The sequence below is a fragment of the Propithecus coquereli genome, unplaced genomic scaffold, assembly GCF_000956105.1.
Source record: "Propithecus coquereli isolate 6110/MARCELLA unplaced genomic scaffold, Pcoq_1.0 Scaffold9, whole genome shotgun sequence".
Lineage (NCBI taxonomy): Eukaryota > Metazoa > Chordata > Mammalia > Primates > Indriidae > Propithecus > Propithecus coquereli.
In genome coordinates, this window is record NW_012155284.1 from 8,568,026 (window position 1) to 8,581,871 (window position 13,846).

Sequence of the window (13,846 nt, forward strand, 5' to 3'; positions counted from 1 at the left end):
AATTAATCATACTTAACATTATGAATTAATCATAATCACAAAAGAAAATAACACAGAAGGCCTTTATGAGGAAGTGACATTTAAGCTGAAACCTGAAAGATAAGTAGGGACTAGTGATTCCTCTGATTTTTTTCATTATTGCCTCCTGTGGAGCCTTTTGAGACTTTTTTCCCATCTTTCTGCCATGAAATGTTAATGCCAAGTATATTTGTATATCTATTTAGGTACTACATGTATATCTGTACTGTATACATGAGAACTAACAGTAAAAACATAAACCAACACTAGCTTATGGTTTGGTTATTTCCATTTTTCCATAATTCTTGGCAGACTTTATAGAAATAGATTAAGGGAGAAACTATCAAGTGGCTAAACTTACTTTGTGATGTCTTCCACCAGCTTGGAGTGTCCACCATGTAAAGCTAAGTCTAATGGTGTGGCACCCTCTTCATTGGGTAAAGCCAAGGCCTGGACCCCCCCAGGGAGACACAAAAGGAACTGGGAAAGCTTAGCCAGGCCCCATCTCATAGCCAGGTGTAGAAGAGACTCTCTGTGCAGAGACACTGAAGAGAAAGAAAACATATGATATTAGTTCCTCTATTTACAAAGCTAGATTTGTACATTTTAACAAAGAGACAATGTATTTAGATATAATAAGAATGTTACAGCTAAAAGGAACCCCCAAAAGCATCTAATACTAATACCTCCTTTTACAAATTTGGAGAGGTCAAGTGATTTGTCCAAGGTCAGGTAGCCAGTAGGTGCTGGAGCCAGATCCGCTCAACACTGGGACAGTGTTCTTTCCACTGTGATGCTACACATTCACATTTTTCACTAAATGTACAGGAAAATCAACTGGAGAAAACAGGTTGTAGGAAAAAACCATCCTTTGGAAGCAGACACTTGTCAATTTCCAAAGCATCCTTCAAGGAGGTCCTGCTACTGGGGCAGGGCATGCTCTCGGAGGCCAAGGCTGTAGAGAAGCCAGTTTCCACCCTTCATCCTCGGAGCGGCTCCTCCCCTGATGAGACGCTACAACAGAAATGGGCTCCATTCACATGTCCAGAAAACTTGGGATTGAGACCATGGTCTTCCCTGAACTTCACAGTGGTGGTTTTTGCCCATCTATTAGATCTCTAAGATTATTTTCATATTGCCAATGTCACCCCAATGCTTTGCTTAGGAAGCTAGGCCTGTGCCTTTCCACAGAGTCTGCCCCTGGACAGAGGGCTTTGATTGGTCTGCGTGCCTTGGTTCCACTGTGTGTCCGCTGCTCTATGTTATGATTGTTTCCTGACTGTGTTATCTTACAGGCTGAGGAGTCCTTGAGGTATTTTATTCCTAATACCTGGCGTAGCAGCTGGCAAACTAAAGTCATTCAGTATTTGCAGAGTTGAATGACAATTGATTATTAAAATCTCAATTATTTGTGTATGTTTAAATTGCCTAATTTGTATTCCTACAGTAATGGCCCAGTGCCTGGAATACAGTTCACCCTTGATAAACATTACACTGTAAATACGGGAAAGAATAAATTTGCCTACGTTAAAAAAGCTAGGCTCATGAACTCCATAAGCATTGAGAAACAACTTAAAATAAATCTAAACATGAAAATCCAAGCACTCAAGATATGTTGCAATGAGTATGCAGTAGGAATTTGAGCTATACATGACCTCCAGTAATGTTACTGACCGTGCTTGTAACCTGAAGGAGATCTGGACAATGCTGTATCACACTGGAATGAAAGGCCCATGAAGGTAGAGACCTTGCCTTTTATCCTGTGGTATCCCCAGCCCTAGTGCCTGCCACACGGTATGTGCTCTATAAATATTTGCTTATTGAATGAACGAATAAACGCCCACTAGTTCTTTCCCTGGTGAGTACCTAGGAAAGTCAGCTTTTAATATATGGCTGCAGCTGTGGAACATCTACTGTTCTTAGTTCTGCCACAGATAGCTCTTAACTAAAACCTAAGAAAAGAAACGATGTACTCCCATGCATTATTTGGACACTGAGGACAAAATGACCTACTTCCTGATACAGCTTGTTGTCCACGTTAACATGATTTTACTATTCCATTGTCTTCATTACCATTCCAGGCAAATGACTGATTGTTCATTATAAGAACTTCCCTCAAGATTCATCAAAACTCTTCAATGGGAACCATCAACAGACAGTTTAAACCCTAATCCTAATCCTAAACTAGATCATGGCCCTGACCCAATCCTAATCAAGCTCCCTCCCTGCCCCCATCCCTCCCACCACCCCCATGAATCAAAAGAACCTTATTACACCAAATTTCAAATTCTCAATAAATTCCAAGCGTGCCATTCCCCCTTCAAGACACTGCCAGGGCTGTTGGAAGTGGTGTTCTCCCTCAGCATGGTAGGAAAAGCACTCCGCTCCGTCTCAGCAGCAGGCTATGCTGGCGACAATATGTGAGGAGCCGGCATACGACAAAGCTCCAACTTGAAACAACTAGAAGGAGATAACCACTGCACATGAACGCAAAAGGAAACTGCTAGCTTACGTTTTTTGTTTTTGAGACAGAGTCTCACTCTTTTGCCCGGGCTAGAGTGAGTGCCGTGGCGTCAGCCTAGCTCACAGCAACCTCAAACTCCTGGGCTCAAGCGATCCTACTGCCTCAGCCTCCCGAGTAGCTGGGACTACAGGCATGCGCCACCATACCCGGCTAATTTTTTCTGTATATTTTTAGTTGTCTGATTAATTTCTTCCTATTTTTAGTAGAGACGGGGTCTCGCTCTTGCTCAGGCTGGCCTCGAACTCCTGAGCTCAAACAATCCGTCCGCCTCGGCCTCCCAGAGTGCTAGGATTACAGGCGTGAGCCACCGCGCCCGGCCCTAGCTTACATTTTTAATTGGTTTCTACTGCTATTTATGTATCTAGATCAATGAATGTAAGGCTTTACACTTAAAACATGTAAACAAGCTCTTATCACAATGACATGCCAACTTCTCTGTATATTTGCTCCATCATCCATCTGTGTGACACAGCAAAGATCCCCCCAATAAAGTAACATCCAAAATACCAAAACATCTAAAAACAGACAAGGCAGTACACCCCTGCCAGACATTTGTTTAATATACTTGATATCTTCAGCTGTACGGCAATCAAAAGAGCTATGCTGGCTTTGAAGAACTTATCTTTTACTGTTTTACACTTTACATTTTGGGCCATTACACTCAGTTGATTACAAAGTAGGGTTTTTACTCTGAACAGATTCCCAGCTGGGTATGTTTGATAATATTTGCATTTTTCCTCCTTTTTCAATAACCAGGAAGAGATTCATTTAGATCAGGTAACAAAACACACACACACATGCACACGTATGCTCCCCAACATAGGACAACCTGTCAGCATGAGATATTAACCAGCCATGCTAGGACAGAATTGCTAATTCATAGATCCCAGTGTGAACATGGTGAGAAATGTTCCACAGTCGTACGGGTTGCAATTTTCTTCCAAGAAAAATATGATCAAAAAGGAACATCTAAACTCTTTGTGCTCCCTTTTAGAATTATACCACTGGTACCATTTAAATGGTGTGCCCTACGGTGCCAGGTACAGTGCCCTAAAAATACTGCTAAACCTGGGGTGTAATTCACTGTATTCAATCTGACCAATGGTTTGAGTGTGGGGAGATGCTCTTTCCTGTACTAGGGAGAGTTTTCCAAGCCTGTTCTGCTAGTCCAGCTCCCTGTTCTCTCCTTTCTGCTCCATCCTCATATCTTGCTCGGCAGGAGAGAACAGTAAACAGGTAGAGCTGAATGGCTCACTGTTGACGCTGTCTCTGTTGCTCTCTCTCTGAGAATCTATCCACTTCCAGGGAGGAGGGAAGGCAGGGGAAGAGAAGATCTTCTAAATTTTAAAGAAAACAAATTAAAAACTGACCAAAATGAGAGCTTTCTCATTCAGTATGAAAGTTCAGAGGATAGAGTAAGGCAAACAGCTTGAAATAGGAAGCATTATGACATATATAAATATTTCTGCTTGTTACAGAGTTTCAGATTTCTAACAGCAGCCAGGAAAACAAACTGTGGAAAGAGGTTATACAATTTGGTAGAAGTGGGAGTGTTTAATTAATTTTTTTTTTTTTTTTTTTGCCAAATAAATATGTCTCTTCCTGTTTGGCTGGTGACAGGAGTTACCTTAACTAATGTAACTAAAAGAGAATTACTAATAATTGCTCCTAATGGCAAACATTAAATGGTATGACTTGTAACATCCTGGGAGCATGATCACCAGACACAAAAAGGGACTGAGCAGGCTGTGCCATCCAATAACCCTTTCCCATTACGGCATAACAGACACCCCCACCTAGGGAAAGAAGGTCAATGTCCGTGCTTCTCTCTCTACCGAGCATCAGTTTCTTTGCCCATAAGATGAGGCTGTCACAATAAAGATCCAAGGCTCCTAAGAGTATTCGACCCCGTCCTGGCTGTCTGGTGAGCAGGGATCTGTGTAAAACAGCACATACCAATAGGACTTCCAGAGCATGTGAAGCACAAGAAGAGCAGGGACGGCCCGACAGCGTGGGTGCTGCCAAAGGAAAGTGGTTTTGTATACCAGTCAGTCTGAATTCAGAACCACTGTCATACCTATATGAGGCCTGACCGTATCTTTCAATTAGCAGAAAATTCAGCTTGGAAGATTGTAAAAGAAATTAACTTATTGATGTAAGTTCATCGATTCTAAAAAATGTACTTCTCTGTGGGGGATGTTGATCATGGGGGAGGCTATGCATGTGTGCAGGCAGGGAGTATATGGGAAACCTCTTCACCTTCCACTCAATTTTGCCATGAACCTAAAACTGCTCTAAAAAAGAAAGCAATAAAATTAATTAACCAACCCCTAAAGAACTTACAATCACTACTAGAGGAAATGTAAATTGGTACAGCCACTTTGGAACATACAGTGGCATTATCTAATAAATTTGAAGAAAGTAATGTCTTATAACAAATCCATTCCATAGCAATTCCATTCCTATATATAAACCCTAGCAAAGAAACATGTACAAAAATGTAAACAGTTAAAATTAGACATAATCTTAATGCCCATCAACAATAGACTAAATTGCAATGTGGTTATACGATAGTATTTTAACAATAAAGATGAATTATAAACTAAGAAGAAAGTAACAAATATAATGTCAAGAGGAAAAAAACCAAGTCACAAAAGGATACATAGGATATGTTTCAATTAATATGAAGTTCAAAAAGAATAAAAACTAAACATATTATTTAGGGATGTATACGTAGATAGTAAAACTATAAAGAAAATCAAAGAAATGGTTACTATAAAAGTCAGCATAATACCTCTTAGGGGACAGAGAAGAATGTGACTGAGAAAAGATTAGGGGTATTGGTACTCCTGGGGTCCACGGGTGTGTGTCTCTGTCACCCTCTCCCTCTTTCTCTCTCACACACACATATATATATGCACATAGGGGGAAATGTTTTTAAAAACAAACTGGTGTTCAAAGTCCTCCCCAGAAAAATTAAATCGGAATTTCTGGGGTGGGGCCCAGGCATCAATCTTTTCTAAAGATTCTTCCTGGTTAGTATAGTGGTGAGTAAAAAATAAATGAATAAAATTTTAAAATTCTCAAGTGATTCAAATGCAAAGCCAGCAATGGGATCTGTAAATTTAAATAAGTGGTTAGCAAGATACATATCTATGTCTCCTTTTCAGAACACTGTCTTCCCAATCAGCTCTCAAGATCTATTAGCTAAAAAATTTCACCAAAGAACAACAACATAGAGTTTTCTGTGACTTTTACGAGTTATTTTTAATCCACATTACTTACTACTAAGCCAGGAAATAGGCTTATTTAGGAAAATAGTAAAGCTAAAACGTGATGGGTACAATAATCTAGAAGCAAATAATATTTTTCAATACAAGCTAATTCAGAAGTACTTCTATTTTGTAGGGTTTAGTCATGCTTCATAACTCCCAAGTGGAGTCATTGAAATGTATTCGACACAATAAAATTTTGGAAGATCAAAATATTTTTTTAATTCAAATAAATCCAATTCATTAAAATAAGTTTTGTTCTCATTTCCAAAGCCACACATACATTCATGGAGGTCTCCATTTGTGCATCTAAGTCATTCAGTAGACAAACATTGAATGAGACCACTACTATATGCCAGGTCCTGCAGAAACAAAGATGGCCATGGTCCCTTCACTTGAGAAGCATACCGCTAGCTTACTTTTGCTCAAAATAAAATACAGATGCTCCTCAACTCATGATAGGGTTACATCTTGATAAACCCACTGCAAAAAGAAAATATTATAAGTCAAAATTGGGCATTTTCAGACATGATGGGATGTGAAAACACAAAACACAATATCCAAAAAACACTGGCAACGCAATGCACTGTAGAGTATTAGTTGTCTACCCTGTGACAGCGTGGCTCACTGGGAGCTGTGGCTTGCTGTCACTGCTCTGTCTTGCAAGAGAGTATCCTATGGCGTATAGCTAGCCCAGGAAAAGGTCAAAATTCAAAATTTGATGTAGTTTCTACTGAAGGTGCTGCTTTCAGACCATCAGCTTTCATGCCATCTTAAAGTCAAAAAGTTATAAATCGAACCATCATAAGTCAAGGACCATCTGTAAAAATCTAAGCCATGAAATCATTGTCTGATGAACTACACAGTTCTAGGCTTAGACACAAAGAGTATGAATAGAAATAAGGAATCTATCTGGCAGATTAGAAAACTAATCTGCATGCAGGTTAGATTAATTCAACCTGTATCATGTACCACAATTTGAAAATGTACAGATATTTATTAAATGCCAAAAATGATAAACAAAAATAAAGACAATGAAAGAAAAAAATTACTAAAAATTTGCATGCAAAGTAGAAGAGAGAATTTGGCATGGGTATCACACACAATCCCTGAGATGTTTTCAGCATTCTCAATGAGAGAATGGGAGAAGGAGTTGTATCTTACCGCATCTTCCATTTATGTAGTCTACTCAGGGCTCTGGTATGTAGATAAACAAATCAGCCTTCCACACAGGAGATGGGAGGTTGGTGAGTCCAGAGTAGGAATTGCAAATACAAATACACTCATAAGAAAGATATGGAAACAGGACATTCCACAGAGCACAAGACCAACACGGCAAGCATGGCTGGATCACAAAGCCAAAAGGTAGACGAGAACTGAAACAAGCATAATGACAGGTTTTAGCTCCCTGAAACTTGTTTTCCACATCTGAAAAATTTGAGACACTCAGATTACAACCACTCCTGACTGAAAAAAATCTGGGAAAACACCCATCACACATTCCAGAAAACTTGCATTGTGATGTATAACACCGGAATGTACTTTATGGATTTTGCATCTCATAAAGGCTAGTTTTTGACCGTCAAGTTCTAGAGACATTTCCAGACTAAATTATACTATGTGGGCATCAGCATGAGATATTAAAAAACCACACACAACATTGTATAGTACAAAAAGAGACAGACCAAGATGTTAAGAGATCTGAATTTAAACACATACCCAGCTACAACTTTGGGGAAACTATTTAATTCTCAAGTTTCAAGGTGCTTGATCTATAAAAGAGAAGTGATATCTGCCCAGCCTACTAGCCAGGATTGTCAGAGGGCTATAATGAAAACAACAGGGCAGGGACCTCAAGAACTATGAAAGCCAGTGCTGGGGGGACCTAGCAGTTCTACACATTTGTCTGATCTTTTTAACACAAAAAAATACAATAAACAGTCACTAAATAGATATGTGGTATGTTTGAAAACAGTTTTCCTCTGGCTGTAATATAAAAGCATAATCGAAGGGAATGAGCCACCGGCTTACAGACACTGTAATTGCATCAGTGCAGCATACTAGATGTGCCATTAAGACAAATGTGCTGTAATTCCACGCTTCGGGCAGCAGGGCATCAGGTGCTGTAAGCAGCCATTATATCACACCTCCTTTCCAGTCTGCGCAATAGATTTCTCTTTCATTTGTTAATATTTCTTCAAGGCCACCATTCTTTCACTCAATAGATATTTGCTGACTGCCTACTGTGCACAGGGCACTCTGTTGCTCTCCCCTCACACTGAAGGCAAGCTGGAACTCACATACACCCTCTCGATTTTCCCTCTGGGGACCCTGTTCTGTTTGGGAGACAAATGAAAACACATAGCTGGTCATTCCTCTAAGAAATGTGCCATGCCTCTGGCTCCCTGCTCCACCCTCCTCCCCAGGCCTCTCCCACCCATCTTCTTCAATCTGGGCCTTTTCACCTCCAAACAAGGGTAGTTTTCAAACCAATGTTTCATTTGGCTTATAAATAAAATAGTACAGAAACAGCTGCTGGCATTCAAATCCTATTAAGAAATCTACAAAAACATCAAGATTTAACTTTTTCTTTCAAAGATTATTAAGAGATTCCTTGGTTACTGTCATTCTCAAATTCAATTCTAATCCTTTGTGTGCAAGCAAAAACTGCTGTGTGCATCCTACAGGGTCTGAAGTGAAGAGAAGCCCCAGAGGAGAGAGGCCAGAGAGAAGACTTCAAAACCTTCTACTGTCTGAATCCTTTGGGATGCGCAGTAGGGTAGGGTGTTTGAAAATAAAAGCTTCCATTTACATTTTTTTTCCACTGAAAATTATAATTGAGGGATAGAAAGTGACCTGAATACAACCCTATGTTCTATTTCCCAGATGTGAGAGTAAATGAGTAATTCTCTATTCCAGTCTAAGGGCTATTGTTGCCAAACAAAAGTAGGAAGCTAATTTTTTAAGGAAGAGTTTACGCTGCTGTTTCTTATTTAAAACATAGTACCTTAAACAAAGAATGTGCAACAACGAACGGTGGCTCAACGCCTGTAATCCTAGCACTTTGGGAGGCTGAGGCGGGAGGATCCCTTGACCTCAGGAGTTCGAGACCAGCCTGAGCAAGAGTGAGACCCCATCTCTACTAAAAATAGAAAAATTAGCCAGGCGTGGTGGCACATGCCTGTAGTCCCAGCTACTCAGGAGACTGAGGCAAGAAGATCGCTTGAGCCCAGGAGTTTGAGGGTGCAGTGAGCTATGATGACGCCACTGTACTCTACCCAGGGCCACTCAGTGAGACTCTGTCTCAAAAAAACAACAAACAAAGAATGTGCTTAATAAGAGTTTACCAACTTAAACTGAAAAATCCAAATGATTTGGGGTGGGGGGGGTTACTTTTCCTTAGGAGTTCAACTCTATATCAAATTCTTTACCAACAGAAAATTTATTCCTTAAAAATTTAAAGCTAAAAAAGGGATGGAAGACAAAACATTTTTAAATTAAGGATTTAAAACTATACAAATTATATGCACAAGTATAGCTAAGTATTGTGAAACAATCTTACCGATTTGCCATAACAATTTGCCATAAGACCTATTCTAAAGAACATTCTCTCTGCCATCAGTAGTCATCCAGTGGGTTACCTTAGCAACAGAAGGAATATAATGCCAGCTTAAAATGTCAGAAAAGGTGTGGAGGTGTTTGTCCCATTATATATATCAGAAGTGACAGAAGGCTAGAAAGCAATTTTGAATGTATACACCACTCCTTGAAAAATGTCAAGATTTCCAAGAGAGATACACAAAACCCCAGAATCAGTTGTACCCATAATGTACTAATTTCAAAACTATTTTTTAAAAAACATAGAGACTTGTATTTTGTAACAAATCTATCCTTTACGGGTTTCCTACCCAATAGTGCTTCAGCTAATGTTATTCAAACTTGCTATCCAGTATGCGGCTTTGGAGCAGAGTAACAAAGCTGACATTTCACATGGTCTGTGGGCCAGCAAGCAAGTCTTATAATTCAACGTGCCCTTTCCTAGTTCGTAAGAACTGGAACACAGTGCAGTCAGGCCAACCAACGATGCCATGCATCTTAGCCTGGCCCTATTTTCTTTGTATAGCTACAGCCAGCAGATAGCATTCAAGGATAAAAACACAAGCCAAGCTCCATTTCCAGTGTTAAACAAATCTTGCTTCTTACTGGCTACAGATCTCTTTTCTCCATTCAAAGAAAGAGAAACAGATATTTTCCTCTGTCAAACATTGCTGGGCCACACATTCCCTTCTCTTGTTGCCTAGAAAGAAGGTGATGGTGCTGGGTATGTGGCTTACAGCAAGATGTAAATGTCACATAAAATTGGTAGCTCCCACTCAGTCTTTCATCATGAACTGTTAATTCTCACTTAACGGCTTTTCCTGCAGATAAAAAACAATATTAAAACTGAACACAAAACAATCAAGACACATTTTAACAGCTGCTGAATATCCCCTACTCTTATAAACTTTCCTCTGAAGTCCTTTTAGGCCTCTGCATTTCTTTTCTTTTCCCCTCTGTTATTTGTAAAGCATAGAAGAATAATCATTCTCCTTCAAAATGTACTAATTTATGAAGACCCTGTTCATAGAGCAAAGCATCATGCTAACCACCCTCCCTAGTAAAAGCATCACATTATATTACCCATACATTACACTTGTTGTCCATGCCAAGGTTTTCTATTAATATTTTTCCTTTAACTCACTATTTATTATGCTGTGACTTGTACAAGCAGATACTTAGACTTGCCCTTACAACACGCATTCTACAACTAATGAATCATTTCTCTAATTTCTGGATTCAAGTTTAAATCTGTTGTGGTTGTTATAACTCTACTGTTACTATCTGCAAGTTACGCAATAAACTGTTAATTTGATTTTTTTGGAATAAATAATTAAAATATTAAATTCTCTACGCTACCCTCAGTGGGTCCTACCAGTTCCACCAATTGTTCCTCTTTCGTGGAAATGACCACATATTCACAGAATGAGAAGCTGGCTCCTCAGACTACCTCAGCTGTGTTTAACTTTAAGCCCAGGATAGCCCTGAAGAAAAGTTGCAGAAACTCAACTGGCTTATCCTAAAAATTTCTTTCACTCATAGAATCAATTATAAAGACAAGAGAAAAGTTTAACTCTTTAAATTTGATAAAGCAATGGAACAGATAAAACTTTGTTCCATTAAATATTTTTGTCCTGCAGATTCAATTCATGGTATCACCTTTACAAAACCAGATTGTTATGTTTTTATAATTGGTGTAACAAAGAACCCCATCTCTTCCATAACAAACAGAATTTCTGCCTGTAAGGAGACCTTTGATCATATGAACTACTTTTACCTAGAGAACTGCAGAAATGTTCGAATTCATTTTTCAAAATAATAGTGATTTACTCTGGCAAAAAAAAAAAATCTTGAATCTGCCAAATTGCTATATATTGGTTTGCAAGTGTAAACATATGTGAGAAATACTCTTTATATAGCTTCGTTTTAAGAAAGAGGGCTTTTTTTTTTCTCTCTTCAATCAGAAAGCATAACCTTGACAAGCTCTTCCTACCCCACAGGTTGGGAGAGAGGCTGCTATGTTCACAGGAGCCATCAGTCCTCTTTACCCCAATGGCAGCCTCCCTGCTGGTGGTGGCAGGCCTGGTGCTTGCCTGCCATGTCAGGCTACGGGGAATACAGTGAAGGGAAGTAGTGTGATTGAACAGGATGGGGAGGCTTTCAACTCAAAAGTCATCTGAGCACCAACACATAAAACATTAGACTATTTTATCCAAGTTAATCTAATTGTCAAAATTATGCCAATCTCTAAAAGATTTCTGTCCAAACAACAAACAAGCAAATAACCCAAACAAAAAAAGATAAATTGTGAAATTTTATTGGATAATTATATTCCTATTTAATATTTTGCTCCAAATTTGGGACCTGAGACCCTGCAAAAGCTTCTATCATGAAAGCAATTTCACAGAAGGAATGGGCTTAATTTTATGAAATAGAAATCCAATTTTATTTATGGCCTAAAATTAAATAAAACCTGGGATATTTTCTTCCCTTGAACACATAATGAGCATGCATTGTGACTAGTGATGGGTAAGACACAGGCCCAGAGAAGGCTCTGCTTTTCTTTACAAGTCACATGCTCCACCTACACTCTGATCCTTCTCCGGGATCCCGGGTCTCCCCAGTAACTCTCGCTGATTGACAAGGAACAAAAAAATGGGCAATTTATTATAAAATGCAAGGAAATTCAGTAGGGTTTCACAATAAGGTTTTAGCAGAGTATTCCAAGACAAAGCCATTAAAGAAATCAATTAATACTCATTTTATAATATCTATTTATACCCAAAGAAATCATAAATAGGAAAACCCAAAGAATTTTTAATAAGAGTGAATAGTAAAGCTTTAAAATAGTTTTTACATAAGGACTAGAAGAAATAATTACTAGGAAAGAAATTGTTTTCCGCTTGTGATGCCACTACCATTACTATGTTATAAACTCCAGTGGGCCCCACGCCTCAGCTTCTTTCTCATTTCATCATTATAATTTATCTATCTCGAAGACTAGCAACGCTAACAAAATATGTATACTAGAAAAAGATGTATGAGCACATAAGAGATTTTTAAACTACTTAAAAGTCTACTAAGTTAAGACTTAAGTACAAAGAACAAATCCAAAATAGGTCAAGTTAGCAGAACCTCACCCCATGGATATGAATAGGCAATGTGTCAAAATATGATACATCCACTAAAGTGCACTGTAAAAATCTAATATAATCCAGTTGATCTAAGGCATCAATGTCAGTCCTTCACCAAATGTGCTTTTCTATTCCCAACCATATAATGATTAATTTATGCCCAATTACTTGGTTTATTGAATACAATAAAAACTCCAGGTTTCCCTCCTACTCAGCATCTAATACAACTTCTAAAGTACAAAATTAAAACTGACATAGAAGAATTTATATTTGAATCTATTCATCTAAATGCCCAATTTAGATTTTTTTAAAAAACTGGATAGCCTTATAAATACATCTGCTAAGGCCTACCAATCTAAAATTAGCCATTCTGAAAACATGGGTATTAACCCTGTCCCTTGACACTAATGTCGTAGAGAAGCTCCATTACAAGTACAAGCTGCAGGCAATGTTATATCAAATACTGTAAACTGTTTTTAGAGAAAGTATAGAAAAGTTCCTAGAAATTTTCAAGGAATTGTTTACAATACCAGGATTTTATTCTTTGCCTCTGTAGTTTCCTTTGTCCAAACCAACTGTAATTTGCTTTCCATATACGTACATACAAGTACATAAAGTATACTCTCTATATGGGAATCCATTCACAAACACACAAAAAAGTCAACTTTTACTGAGAATTTAGTATGTTCAGACACTGTTCCAGAAGCTTCACCATACATTATCTAATTTAATCATCACAACAAGCCAATGAGGTAGGTACTACAATGCCTCATTTTAGAAATTAAAATTTGTGGCATCAGAGCTAAAATAACTTGCCCAATTCTCACAGCCAGGAAGCAGCATGGCCAGGATTTAAACCTGGCTCCAGAGCACAGATTTTTTTTTTATTTCAAATTATTAAGGGGGTACAAATGTTTTTGGTACATGGATAGCTTTTATAATGCTTAAGCCAGGGCTATTAGTGTGCCCCTCACCTGAATAGTGTTCATTGTACCTGTTAGGTAGGTTATTACCCCTCTACCCTCCCCTCTCCTCCCTTCTTGGTTTCCAATGGCTTTTACTTCTCTCTCTGCCCATCGATTATTTCCAGATTATTACAGAGTACATGTGGTGTTTGTTTTTCCATTCCTGAGATACCTCACTTAGGATGATAGTCTCCATATCCATCCAAATTGCTGCAAAAGACATTAATTCATTCCTTTTTATGGCTGAGTAGTACTTAATAGTACATATAAGGCCGAGCGCGGTGGCTCACGCCTGTAATCCTAGCACTCTGGGAGGCCGAGGCGGGCGGATTGTTT

The 13,846-nt window shown here is 38.7% G+C and overlaps 1 protein-coding gene across 1 annotated transcript in view; it reads right to left on the reverse strand.

Moving 5' to 3' along the window:
• Nucleotides 1-13,846, reverse strand: part of ARHGEF28 (Rho guanine nucleotide exchange factor (GEF) 28) — a 310,356-nt gene that overhangs the window by 175,840 nt on the left and 120,670 nt on the right. The window contains exon 5 of the mRNA XM_012664526.1: nt 380-563. Coding sequence (XP_012519980.1) covers nt 380-563 — 184 coding nt within the window. The remainder of the gene's footprint in view (nt 1-379; nt 564-13,846) is intronic.